At 37.6% G+C, this 12112-nt stretch overlaps 1 protein-coding gene across 10 annotated transcripts in view; it reads left to right on the forward strand.

Moving 5' to 3' along the window:
• The window catches only part of CEP128 (centrosomal protein 128), a 620584-nt gene that overhangs the window by 412178 nt on the left and 196294 nt on the right, over nt 1–12112 (forward strand). For 9 of the 10 annotated variants that reach the window (XR_009864818.1, XM_062181526.1, XM_062181524.1 and 6 more), the window contains one exon: nt 2367–2390. The exons of the other annotated variant lie outside the window; for it this stretch is intronic. Coding sequence is in view for 8 of the 9 variants with exons in the window: in XM_062181526.1 (XP_062037510.1) it covers nt 2367–2390 (24 nt within the window). In the remaining variant the exon portion in view is untranslated. The remainder of the gene's footprint in view (nt 1–2366; nt 2391–12112) is intronic. 10 annotated transcript variants of the gene reach the window in all.

Here is a 12112-nt window from a genome sequence, read left to right on the forward strand (position 1 = left end):
TAGAAATATTGAACTCAGTTTCCCAGAGGGGTGAAACTTGTTTTGCCGAAGTCCTCATAGGTCAGCCCTGGTGTTGTAGTGAAGCTGAGAACATGTAGGTGATGGCCAAGTTTATTCTGTTCTCAAGCACCAGGAATCTATGTGGGTCCCTGAAGGGTGAGTCATTCTCTGCATTAGTTTCCTCCTTTGATTTAGGATTAATGATTGATTAATCTGAACAACAAGAAAATTCAGAGTCCCACAGATTTCCTCTAGTTTCTTTTTTTTTTTTTAAGATTTATTTATTTACTTGAAAGTCAGAGGTATACAGTGTGAGAAGGAAAGGCAGAGAGAGAGAGAGAGAGGGAGAGAGGGAGAGAGGGAGTCTTCCATCTGCTGGTTCACTCCCTAGATGGCTACAATAGCTGGAGCTGTGCCAATCTGAAGCCAGGAGCCAGGAGCTTCTTCTCTAGGTCTCCCACATGGGTGCAAGGGTTCAAGGACTTGGGCCATCTTCTATTGCTTTCCCAGATCATAGCAGAGAGCTGGATAAGAAGTGGAGCAGCTGGGACTTGAACCAGCACCCATATGGGATGCTGACACTGCAGGCAGTGGCTTTAGCCGCTACGCCACAGCACCTGCCCTTCCTCTAGTTTTTTAAAATGAGAGAAAAGAAATGTGGCCTTGACCCTCTGAAAAAGGCTTGTTTTCTGTTTTCTTCATACTCTGTTCTCTCTTAAATTGTTCTCTTTTATTTGATAAAGACTTCCTTCTATAGCTGTAAGCTCTGGAAAATGTTGAGGATATGATTATTGAATTGAGTATACAATCATTTTCTTATTTATTATTTTAACAATGTTGTTAATGACCTGCTTTAAAACCAATATTTCCATAAACCTTCTAAGATTCTGTAGATTATGAACGACTGTCTCAGTTCATGTTTGGCTATATGTGAATCTTTCTCATTTATTCTCCTGTCTTGTTTTTAATAATGATATACATATTAATTTTAAATTTTTAAGAAAGATTCATTTATTTTAAAGAGTTACTCACAAACACACACACACATACACACACACAGATATCTGCTGGTTCATCTCCAAATAGCTGCAGCTAGGCCAGGCTGAAGCCAGGAGCCAGGAGCTTCTTCCGGGCATCCCACATGGATGCAGGGTCCTAAGCACTTGGGCCATCTTCCACTGCTTTCTTGGGTACATTAACAGGGACTGGAATGGAGGTGAAGCAGCTGAGACTTGAACCGGACCCATATGGAATACACCTGCACTGCAGGCGCTGGACCCTCATCTTAAATTGTTAAAACTTTACTTGAAAGGCAGAGAGACAGCAAGTGAGACTGGCAGAGACAGATGGACACAGACAGAAATGGACCAGGTCAAAACTGGGAGCCAGAAAGACAATCTAGAGCTTTCACATGTGAAACAACGATTTAATTATTTGAACCATCACTGCTCCTTCCCAGTGTCGCTAAGCAGAAAGCTAGGGTGAGGAATTGAATGCAGGCATTCTGATGTGGGATACTGGTATCTTAACCACTAGGCTAAATGCCCAGACCCTACTTACTAATTTTAATTGATGGAGTTATTCCTCTTGATAAAATTTTTGTTTATTTTCCTGTGTTAAAAATTATTTTTTTAACTTACTTGAGAGAGAGAGAGAGAGAGATTGATTGACTGATTGATTGATTTCACATCCACTGGTTCACTGCCCAAATGCCAGGAGCCTGGAACTCAAATTCAGGTCTCTCGTGGTGGAAGGAATCCAACCAATGAGCCATCACCTGCTGCCTCCCAGGGTACACATTATCAGGAAGATGGAATCTGGAGTACAGCTGGGACTGGAACTCAGATTCTTACATGGGAAGTGGGCATCCCAGCCGCTATCTTAACCACTAGGCCAAATGCCTGTCCCTAAGTTGTCTTACTCTGAAATCTGCCTTCCTGCAAGACCACATTTTTACTTTATGTCTAATGGATAGCTAGTGCATGTGCTGGATTCCTTTTCTATGTCACAACTCTTTTCTAACTCTGTCTCATATATTCAAATCTATCTAAAATTTATATATCCTTACGTAACTAGGTAATTTTACCAGTACAAAAGTGGTAAGTGTCATTCCTTTCAGTAATTAGATCTAAATTTATGGTATTTACTGTTAAATTAAACCTTGTAGTCCTAATACTGTATAAAATGAGAAAGGGAATCATGATTATTTCATGGCTTTTTTTTTTTCTAATGTAGAGATCATTCTGAGTAGGAGTTTTCATTCTTTACAATTTCAAAATAGATTACTATTAATGGAGGGTTAATAGAAAGCCTGAGATTGAGTACGCTTCAAATGATTTTTAATTATGTATTATGTTTATTTGCAGGACCGTGTAAATGTATTAGAAACGGTAAGTTGGGGCATTTTCTCTTTCCTTGTGTCAGAATAACTGCTGTCTCCTGATGCGGATTTCAGAGCATGCCCAAAGAAGCAATTCCAGAAAGTGTTTCTGTAACTACATCTAAGATTCAAAGGGGAAAATGAGCTAAACTATATCACAAAGGTATGTGGATACCGACTTTTCAGGTGAAAAAAAAATCACAATTTATGAATATTCTTATGTGGTATATGCCCTTTCAAGACAGATGATGTCAAGCCACACTAATCCATGGGAAACATCATAATACTAATCTAATCAGTATCTTGTGCATTTGTTATTTTGTTTAACATTCACTGAAAGAGTTGATTAATAAGAAACTGAGACCAGAATGCTTTCTACATTCGTATTTGTACTACATTTTTCTCACCTCTATTCAAAATGAGAATAATAACAGCTGATTTTATTGAATTATTTTATAGGAATCTAGTATTTGGAAATGTTAGGTGATAGTTGTAAAAACTACATGCTGCAACATTTATTAGAAAATTACAAATGAAATATAAGTTCATGTTTGCTTCAATGAAAACATTGAGGCATATAAAAGAACAGAAGAGAGTGAGCAATTCATAATACGGAATTGTTAAGAATTGTTGGTTGTAGTTTCATTGCTTTGTTTTTCAAGTTTTAAAAAAATATGGCTATATAATATAAACACCTTTACAGTTAAATTATGTGAATTAGAATAATAATAAAATTGTGGTATTATCTTGAAATATGCAGCTTTTTTTTTTCTTTTGAGATTTATTTATTTGAAAGGTAGAGTTAGAGAAAGAGATCCTCCTTCCCCTGGTTCACTTCCCATGTACCTGCAATGGCCAGCACTGGGCCAGGCCAAAGGCAGTAGTTTCATCTGGGTCTCCCACATGGGTGGCAGGGCCCTGGGTACGTAGGTCAACTAAGGTGGCTTTCCCAGGCACATTAGCAGGAAACTGGATCTGAAGTAGAGCAGCCGGGCCTTGAATGGGTACCCGTATGGGAGAGTTTCAGGCAGAGGCTTAACCTGTTATGCCACAGTGCCAGCCCCAATGTGTTGTTTATTAAAAAGAGTTATATACTCATATAAAGTTAAATAAAAGGTACAAACTTTGGCTGGCATATTTTTCATTATAAAACCTTTAAGAAATTATGTGAAATATTAATTTATTTGCTGTAATGGTGGTTTAATGTTTTTAATGAGCAAAGAAGAAATTTGAATCCTGTAAACAATAAGACTCATAGAGAATACAATATTTATTTTGTCTGAGGAATGGAAACATGGTACAGAGCACATGTTAGTAAAATGTAAGCAAATGATTTTGACTGACAGTGTCCAGACCCTAGAAGTAAATAACTTCTGCCTTAGATTTTACTGGGCCATTTAGAAAGTACACTGTCCTTCTCAGTTTCAGTATGATGCCATTGTAGAAAAAAATGTTTAGTGTTCTTCCATGTATGTTTTACTTACTCTTCCAAAGTGTCGTGCCAGAAGGATTTGGCTTGTGAATTAAATGCTCTTTTAAAAAAATATGAACAAAAACAAAATTTTTATTTGGAGGACTTGTGTTCAGCATACAAAATCCCATTTACCCACATTTAGCAAGTCACATCTTTCTTGATTCCTATATATGTAAAAAATAGTTGTAACTAAAATATCAGTTGCTAGTGAGAATTCGCAAATAAAATACGTGTGAAAATATTTAGGACCAAATAAGTATTATGTGATCATTATGTGATTGCTTGTTATTTCTCATTTAATCATTTGAATTATACCCATAAATATGAAACTGAAAGATACAACAATAACAACAAAAGGGCAATAAATTTTATTTGTATATGTGAAGCTTTTGTTTATCTAATCTCTTTACTAACAAAGTAATGTGGAATAGAATCTTAAATGACTTATTCTAAGGGTTCCTCTAGGAGTAAAGATAAAAGTAAAAAGTTACCATGAGAAAAATAAAATTGATAAAATAGACTGGGGTTTTTACAGTAGCAGTTTTCTCCAGATAGTTTTAACTGGAAGTAACTAAGTAAAACCATAAAATTAAAATGTTCACTAAAAATGCTCAAATATTATGAAGTCCTCTGACTTCATATGGCATTATAAGGAGTAGAATTTAATTTACTCGGTAGACTTGTCAGCGGGTAATGTAGGTTCATAAAATCAAATATGCTAAAAACAACTTCAAGGTCATTTATTATTCTCTCAGAACCCAGCATTTAAATCATAGCAATCTGTTGGTGGTCCACATTTAGTTGAATTGGTAGTAAGAGCACATTAGGTATTGCATGTTGTTCAGAAGTATATCAAGGTAATACAAGTCTATAGAAGTTTGAAATTTCATCATTCCATTAGGAATACTTACAGTAGATTGAGTTTAAAGAGTCAGTAGTCATAATATTTGAAAATGAGATGGATTTTGCATCATAATGAGAAACTTGATTTGGCTTCTCACCAGTTATATATATATATACTTAGGTCAAAATAATGTGTCCCTCTTCTATCTTCTTCCTCAGTTTTTCTCTCCTCTTCTTCACTAGCAGCTAACTTTCCTGGATTTGAAATTTTCTTTTATTTGCAGTTTATGGCCATACTACCATGAATGTGCCCAATCTTGTCTCATTTTGGAAGGTATGCAGGGTCAGGTCTGGTTAGTACTTGGATGGGAGAAATTTTATTTTATTTGCAAATGAATCCCTAGGGTCAGTCAAAAATTCTTAATCTGCCATGGCCAATTAATAACCATTTAAGAAAGAATAAATGTTGAACCAAATATATTATCTCTTGTTTAGGATTGTACCTAGAAATATAGATGTAAGCAGTTCTAGTGCAATGATTGAGGGGGAAACTCACAAGGTGCATCAATATAGTCTGTATTTCCTCATCTTCCTGGCTAATCCTTGTTTAGTGTCTCACAGAAGTCCTAACCATCTTCACTAAAGTTTAATGTGAATTTTCCAGGGAATGAAACATCAACCAAAATTTAGCAAATAAAAAGCTAACTTAAAAAAAAAAATCTTTATTGGGGTCGGTGTCATGGCTCACTTGGTTAATCCTCTACCTTGCAGCGCTGGCATCCCATATGGGCACCGGGTTCTAGTCCCGGTTGCTCCTCTTCCAGTCCAGCTCTCTGCTGTGGCCCAGGAAGGCAGTGGAGGATGGCCCAAGTGCTTGGGCCTCTGCACCCGCATGGGAGACCAGGAAGAAGCACCTGGCTCCTGGCTTCGGATCAGCGCAGCGCACCGGCCATAGCAGCCATTTGGGGGGTGAACCAAAGGAAGGAAGACCTTTCTCTCTATCTCTCTCTCTCACTATCTATAACTCTACCTGTCAAATAAATTTAAAAAAAAAAATCTTTATTGAGAGCTCCTGTTCATGGACCATGGATGGAACCCAGCAATGGATATTTGCTGGGTATATTAGACACTGTATTGACACTGAGGAGGAGAGGAAAATAAATTAAGATGAATCCTCTCAAGGAACATAGACCGTAATTGAAGAGATAAGTCAAATATAAATTAAATAATGGTATAAGATAAAAATAGACTAGATACAACCCTTGATTGAAAGCAAAAGTGCATTTCCAGGAACTGTAATGAAGAAAAGATAGTTGTCAAGTAAATTTAGACATCATTTTAGTATAGGTTCTCCATGAAAATCATAGGCTTCATAATTTGAGGACATGATAAGGATTTAGTTTTTCCATAAACTCTGAAGATCAGTTATGTCAGGTAGAGGGAGCCAGAGAAAGCATTTGATGTTGGGGATATTAATCAAGCTGAAGGCAATAATAAACAAATGATTTCTTAAAAGGTATTTTTAAAGAGGTAAAATCACATCTTTCATGTTTATACATATATGTGTATATGTATATAATGAAGTCCTAACAAATATGCTTATTTAATTTTTTAATTTGTGAAGGAATGAGCAAGATATTACAACTCACTTAAAGGAACATTCAAAGAATCACACATACACAGGCACTGAAGAATACTGAAATGAATTTTAAATAGAGGCCAAAGTGGCCTCTTCTAGAGCAGGAAGGGGAAATCAGTTGATTCATAAGACAAAATTTATTGTCTATGAACAATCATTTGTATTGGTAAAAGTTATTTACAACTCCCAGAGTTAAAAATAACTGAAAGTCAGTGACCAATGCAGAGATTCCATAGAATCGGAAAACCTGAGGCCAGTGCCATGGCATGGCGAGTAAAGCTGCTGCTTGCTATGTCGGATTCCCTTATGGGTGCTGGTTTAAGTCCCAGCTGCTCCACCTCTGATCCAGCTTCCTGCTAATGTGCTTGGGAAAGCAGCAGCGAAGGCCCAAGTGCTTGGGTCCCTGCACCCATGTGGGAGACTCACATAGAGTTCTGGGCTCCTGGCTTCAGCCTGGCCCAACCCTGGCCATAGTGGCCATTTGGGGAGTGAACCAGTGGATAGAAGATATTCATTCTCATTCTCATTCTCTCTCTCTCTCTCTCTCTCTCTCTCTCTCTCTGTGTGTGTGTGTGTGTGTGTGTGTGTCTTCCTCTCTGTCTGTAACTGCCTTTCAAATAAATAAAATCTTAAAAAGAATCTGAAAATCTTCAAGGGAGTATAGAGTAAAAACTCATTTTTTTTTTTACAGGCAGAGTGGACAGTGAGAGAGATAGAAAGGTCTTCCTTTTTGCCGTTGGTTCACCCTCCAATGGCCGCCGCGGTAGGCGCGCTGCAGCTGGTGTACCGCACTGATTCGATGGCAGGAGCCAGGTGCTTCTCCTGGTTTCTCATGGGGTGCAGGGCCCAAGGACTTGGGCCATCCTCCACTGCACTCCCTGGCCACAGCAGAGAGCTGGCTTGGAAGAGGGGCAACCGGGGCAGGATTGGTGCCCCGACTGAGACTAGAACCCGGTGTGCTGGTGCCGCAAGGCGGAGGATTAACCTATTGAGCCACGGCGCCGGCCTAAAACTCATTTTCTACTGAAGACATCCAACAAGTTTCCTTTCATTTCAGTCTTTCACGTTTCCCCCCATGGGTTCATAACAGATAATATATACTCACAGAGCAGTGTGAGAGATCAGTAGCGGATGTTGTGGAACTTTGAAATAGGAACCAGTGAGGATAGACTTAGTCATTTGTATTAGGGATACCGATGGGTTATTCCTGAGTGCCAGTGTCTACTGGTCAGTATTAGCTACTGAAGCATTCTTCTAAAACAAATCCTCAGGCTTATTTTCTCTGTATTTAAAAATTTGTATTTTTTGTTTGAAAGACAGAGACAGACAGATTTTGCATCTGTGGTTCATTCCCCAAATGCATATAATAGCCCGGGCACGGCGAGGCTGAAGTTGGAAGCCGAGAGCTGAATACTCAATCAGGCTTTCCCCCATCGGTGACAGGGGCCCAAGTACTTGAGCCATTACCTGCTGCCTCCCAGGTGCACATCATCAGGAAGCTGGCATCACGGTGGAGTTGGGACTGGAACCCAAGCAGGATGTGAGGTTCCCACATGATGTCTTAACTGGTGTGACAAATGCTGCCCCATTCTGAAACATTGCTGTTGGGGAGGATGCTGGCTCCTCTTTATAAAGAGTGCTCTGATAACCGTGTATTTGACGTCATATTGTCATATGCATCACAATGAGGGGAGGTGGAAGATGGAAGTACAGCTCTAGCAAACAGAGAGCCATTGATGGTTAGGGCTTCTAGTGTGGAAAATGTGGTATATGGGAATGCAAGAGTAGTAGCAGTATGCAGGTTGGAGTAGAGTGTTACGAGAAAATAAAAAGGGAAAATGAACCTTGGAGTGGTCCAACCTTAGAAATTGTAGTTGGAAAATGAGGAGTTGGGGGAGTTTGGTGCCAGAAAGGGATTGTCGAAGTGGATGTCCTTTTTAGTGACAGGAACTAGTGAGTGTAATAAGTTGGAGGTCAAGGGAGAAAAAAAAGTATAGGCATACACTACAGTGATGAAGTGGAAAAGAATGAAAGGCATTCAACTTGGAGATATAAATTCATTTTTTCATAGTACTACTGAAATCTGACCCTATTTTGATTTTCATTAGTATAGTATGCTCATAATTTGGTATCAGTTAAGTTAGACACAAGTACTTTAATGGAGAAACCAAAAAATAATAGTGGATTAAGTAAGATAAAAATTAATTTTCTCATATGGCAATCCAAGGATAAATTGTCCTTGGCAAGTATGGTGTCACCATGTTGTGAGAGACCTGCATTTTTGCTCCACTGTCCTCTGTATGTTGCTTCGTTCTCATGAGCCAATACTGGTCCCACAGCTGATACTTATATTTGCATCATAACTAAGGAAAAGAGCAGGTGGGGGTGTTGAGGAACAATGTAAGGGGAATATATAATTTTTCTTTAGTGAGAACCAGAAGTTGCTCATACAATTTCTGTTCATATCTATGAGCCAAAATTTCAAATAAAAGATAGTTGTTTATAATTTTCAAAGAAAACTTCTATATAATTCACAGGTCAAAAATAAATTATAGCATACAGAACTAAATGATAATAAAAATAGTATATGTTACGATGTGTGGGATACACCCAAAATTGTTTTTATGTGACAGTTTAACGGGCTGAAAAGTTTGCATTATGAAATAGTGCATAAAAATTAATAAGCTTATTATCCAACATATGAAATGTAGCGAAAACTGAAATGAAAGGGCGATGAATGTAAAGAAAAGGCCAATAGAGAAAAGATTAGAAGTAAATGAAATAGAAGACAAACATGCAGGCACAGGCACTTGGCCTACCTGTTGAGATACCTGTGTCCCACAGCGGAGAGTGTGAGTCTGCTTGGTGACTCTCGGGTGCGGTCCCGGCAGCAGGAGGGGTGAGGGTGGTGCCAGGGGTGCTGGTGCTTGTCATTGCAGGCATTTGTGGTGGGAGCCAGTGAATGGGAGCTCTCACACTGTCCCTCTGCCTCTCAACTAAAGAAATGCATGTTTAAATAAGGAAAAAGAAAAACAAATGTGCTATGGTCAGAAATGATACGATGAAGTTGGTTGCCTAGTCAGTCAGTTTGGTTTCATCAACCAATCATAATAAAAATGACCAATGTCCATTGGAACGAAAAAGAAGATAAAACCACAGCTATTGGATAATGTAGTAACACAAGAGAACATTCTGAAAATTTTTGAATTATAAATTCAATAATTGAATTATAAATTCAAAAATTAAGAGAAATAACTAAATTTCTAAAAATATATATTGCCAGGAATAAGAAGAAAAACATGAATAACCTCATTACTAAATTTAAAAATTAATAAGTTTAATCTATTAAAATTTTCTCAGGAATGAGTGAAGCCCAAGTAAATTATAGAAAAATATCTACCAAATTTTCTAGGAACAGATGATTTGAGTTTTATGGAAATTCTTCCAGGGACTACCAAATAAAGGAACATGCCCAAATTGTGTGCTAGACAACCAAGCATAAACCATTGAGCTAAGGGAAATCAGAGTCCCCTCAGTCCTTAACATGGATGCCAAAATATTATACTAAGTCTCTATAGCATTGTATAATATTTTATATAGGAATGGGTAAATGGTTATTCGTCATAAACAAGTTGAATTTATTCAAAGAACTCAGAGTTTACTTAATAATAGATCACCAGAGTGTTCTTTTGTAATTCACCAGAGTGATCAACTAAGGAGAAATAAAATTTAGTAACATCATCTCAGTAAATAAATAGCAGGCATTATTCCACCACCGTCACCATCTTAATAAATCTTTAATAAACTAAGAACAGAAGAAAACTTCCTTAATCTGATAAAGATTGTGTGGCAAAAATGGATGGCAAACATTACCTTAAAACTGAAATGTTCCTGTGGCACCAGTACCCCGGGTTCTAGTCCTGGTTGGGGCACAGGTTCTGTCCCTGTTGCTCCTCTTCCAGTCCAGCTCTCTGCTGTGGCCCAGAAAGGCAGTGGAGGATGGACCAAGTGCTTGGGCCCTGCACCCGCATGGGAGACCAGGAGGAAGCACCTGGCTCCTGGCTTCGGATCAGCGCAGCTCTGGCCTTTGTGGCCATTTGGGGAGTGAACCAGCAGAAGGAAGATCCCTCTCTGTCTCTCGTTCTTTCTCTGTGTGTGTAACTCTGCCTTTCTAATAAGTAAATAAATCTTAAAAAATAGATGATGTGAAAAATATTAAATTGAAACTATCTCAGATCCCCAAATAAATGAAAACCTAAATATGAATGGCAAAACCATAAAAATTTGGGACTAAAAAAACAGTGTTGAGTATTTTCATGAATTAGGACAACTTCTAGGGGAAAAAGAGAAGACACTGAAAACATAGATAACATGAAAAAGGAGTAACTGATGTGACTACATTATTTTTAATAACTTGTCAAATTGTCAAATCAAAATATAAAAAGAATGAAAAGCCGTTTTTACAATATATTTGTAAGTCTAACTGATTATCAGTTTGTATCCAAATCTATTGCCTACAAAAACAATTAGAAAAAGATAACGGATTTCAAAAGCAAAAAGATGGGTGGGGCAGGCATTTGGCATAGCTGTTGGGTCGCCAATTTGAACGCTAGCGTCTCATGTTGGCATGCTTACTTCCAAGTCCCAGCTGTATTTTCCATACCAGCTTGCTGCTGGTGCACACCCTGAGAGACATCAAGTGCTGTGGCTCTGTGACCCACGTGGGAGTCTTAAAATTGAGTTCTGGACTCCTGAATTGGGCCTGGCCCAGCCTTAGCTGTAGTGTGCATTTGAAGAGTGAACCTGTGGATGGGAGATCTCTGTTTCTCTGCCTGTCTCTCTCTATTTCTGCCTTTCAAATTAAATAAATAAACATTTTAAAAAACAAAAATGGTTAAAAGACATGGACAAGGATTCCAGTTGTAAAAAAAAAAAAAATGTGTGAGAAGATACTCATCTTCATTAGTTGTGAGGAAAATGCTAATTCAAACCACAATGAATGGTTATTTTCTTTAAAATTTATGTATGTATGTTCTGGGCTTTTTTGTATCTGTGACATACTTCACACACACCACATAATAAAACAACAAATTAAAGGGACATATATTAACACATTTCACTGACCTGAAAGATAAAGGCAGACTTTTTTTTATGTTGGAAAGAAAGCCTGATTTGGCTAATAGATTTGACAATGAGGACTGGCTTTGCTCATTCACATATTTAAACTTTAGATGAAAATATATTGATGCTAAAGTAAAATAAAAGTATTAAACATATTGCAAGGGTGGAATTGTATGAAAGTTAATAAGACATTTTTTTGCCACCCATTTTGCATAGGTTGTATTAAACAAAATGCTTCTAACTGAAGGAACAGTTAAAATAAATTGATAAATCTTGGGAAATTAAGCCTTTTGGTACACCTTCCAGAAACAGAAAGTAAATGGTTTTAATAACCACATTACAATCCTTTGGTAACTCAACTGGTTTCCAAATCTTTGCTTTCAATATAAGTTGAGAGAGGATTTAATGGAGCTGATAAATCATTAAAATTAAGTTTTGACAGATTACTATATAATGTTTGCCATCAAAGTAGAAAGATGTTCCTGGAGTTAACACTGTTATAGCAAAAAGAATGCTTTCATTTTCAGGTACTTTTTTGTTTAAACAAGATTTAAATCTATGGAAACAAATTGGGATAGAAATGAAGTGGATCCGAGATTATTCAAACAAAAACAAAAATTGGCATTTACCTATGGATACATGAACCAATTGAATG

This window comes from Lepus europaeus, chromosome 22, assembly GCF_033115175.1.
Source record: "Lepus europaeus isolate LE1 chromosome 22, mLepTim1.pri, whole genome shotgun sequence".
Classification (NCBI taxonomy): Eukaryota; Metazoa; Chordata; class Mammalia; order Lagomorpha; family Leporidae; genus Lepus; species Lepus europaeus.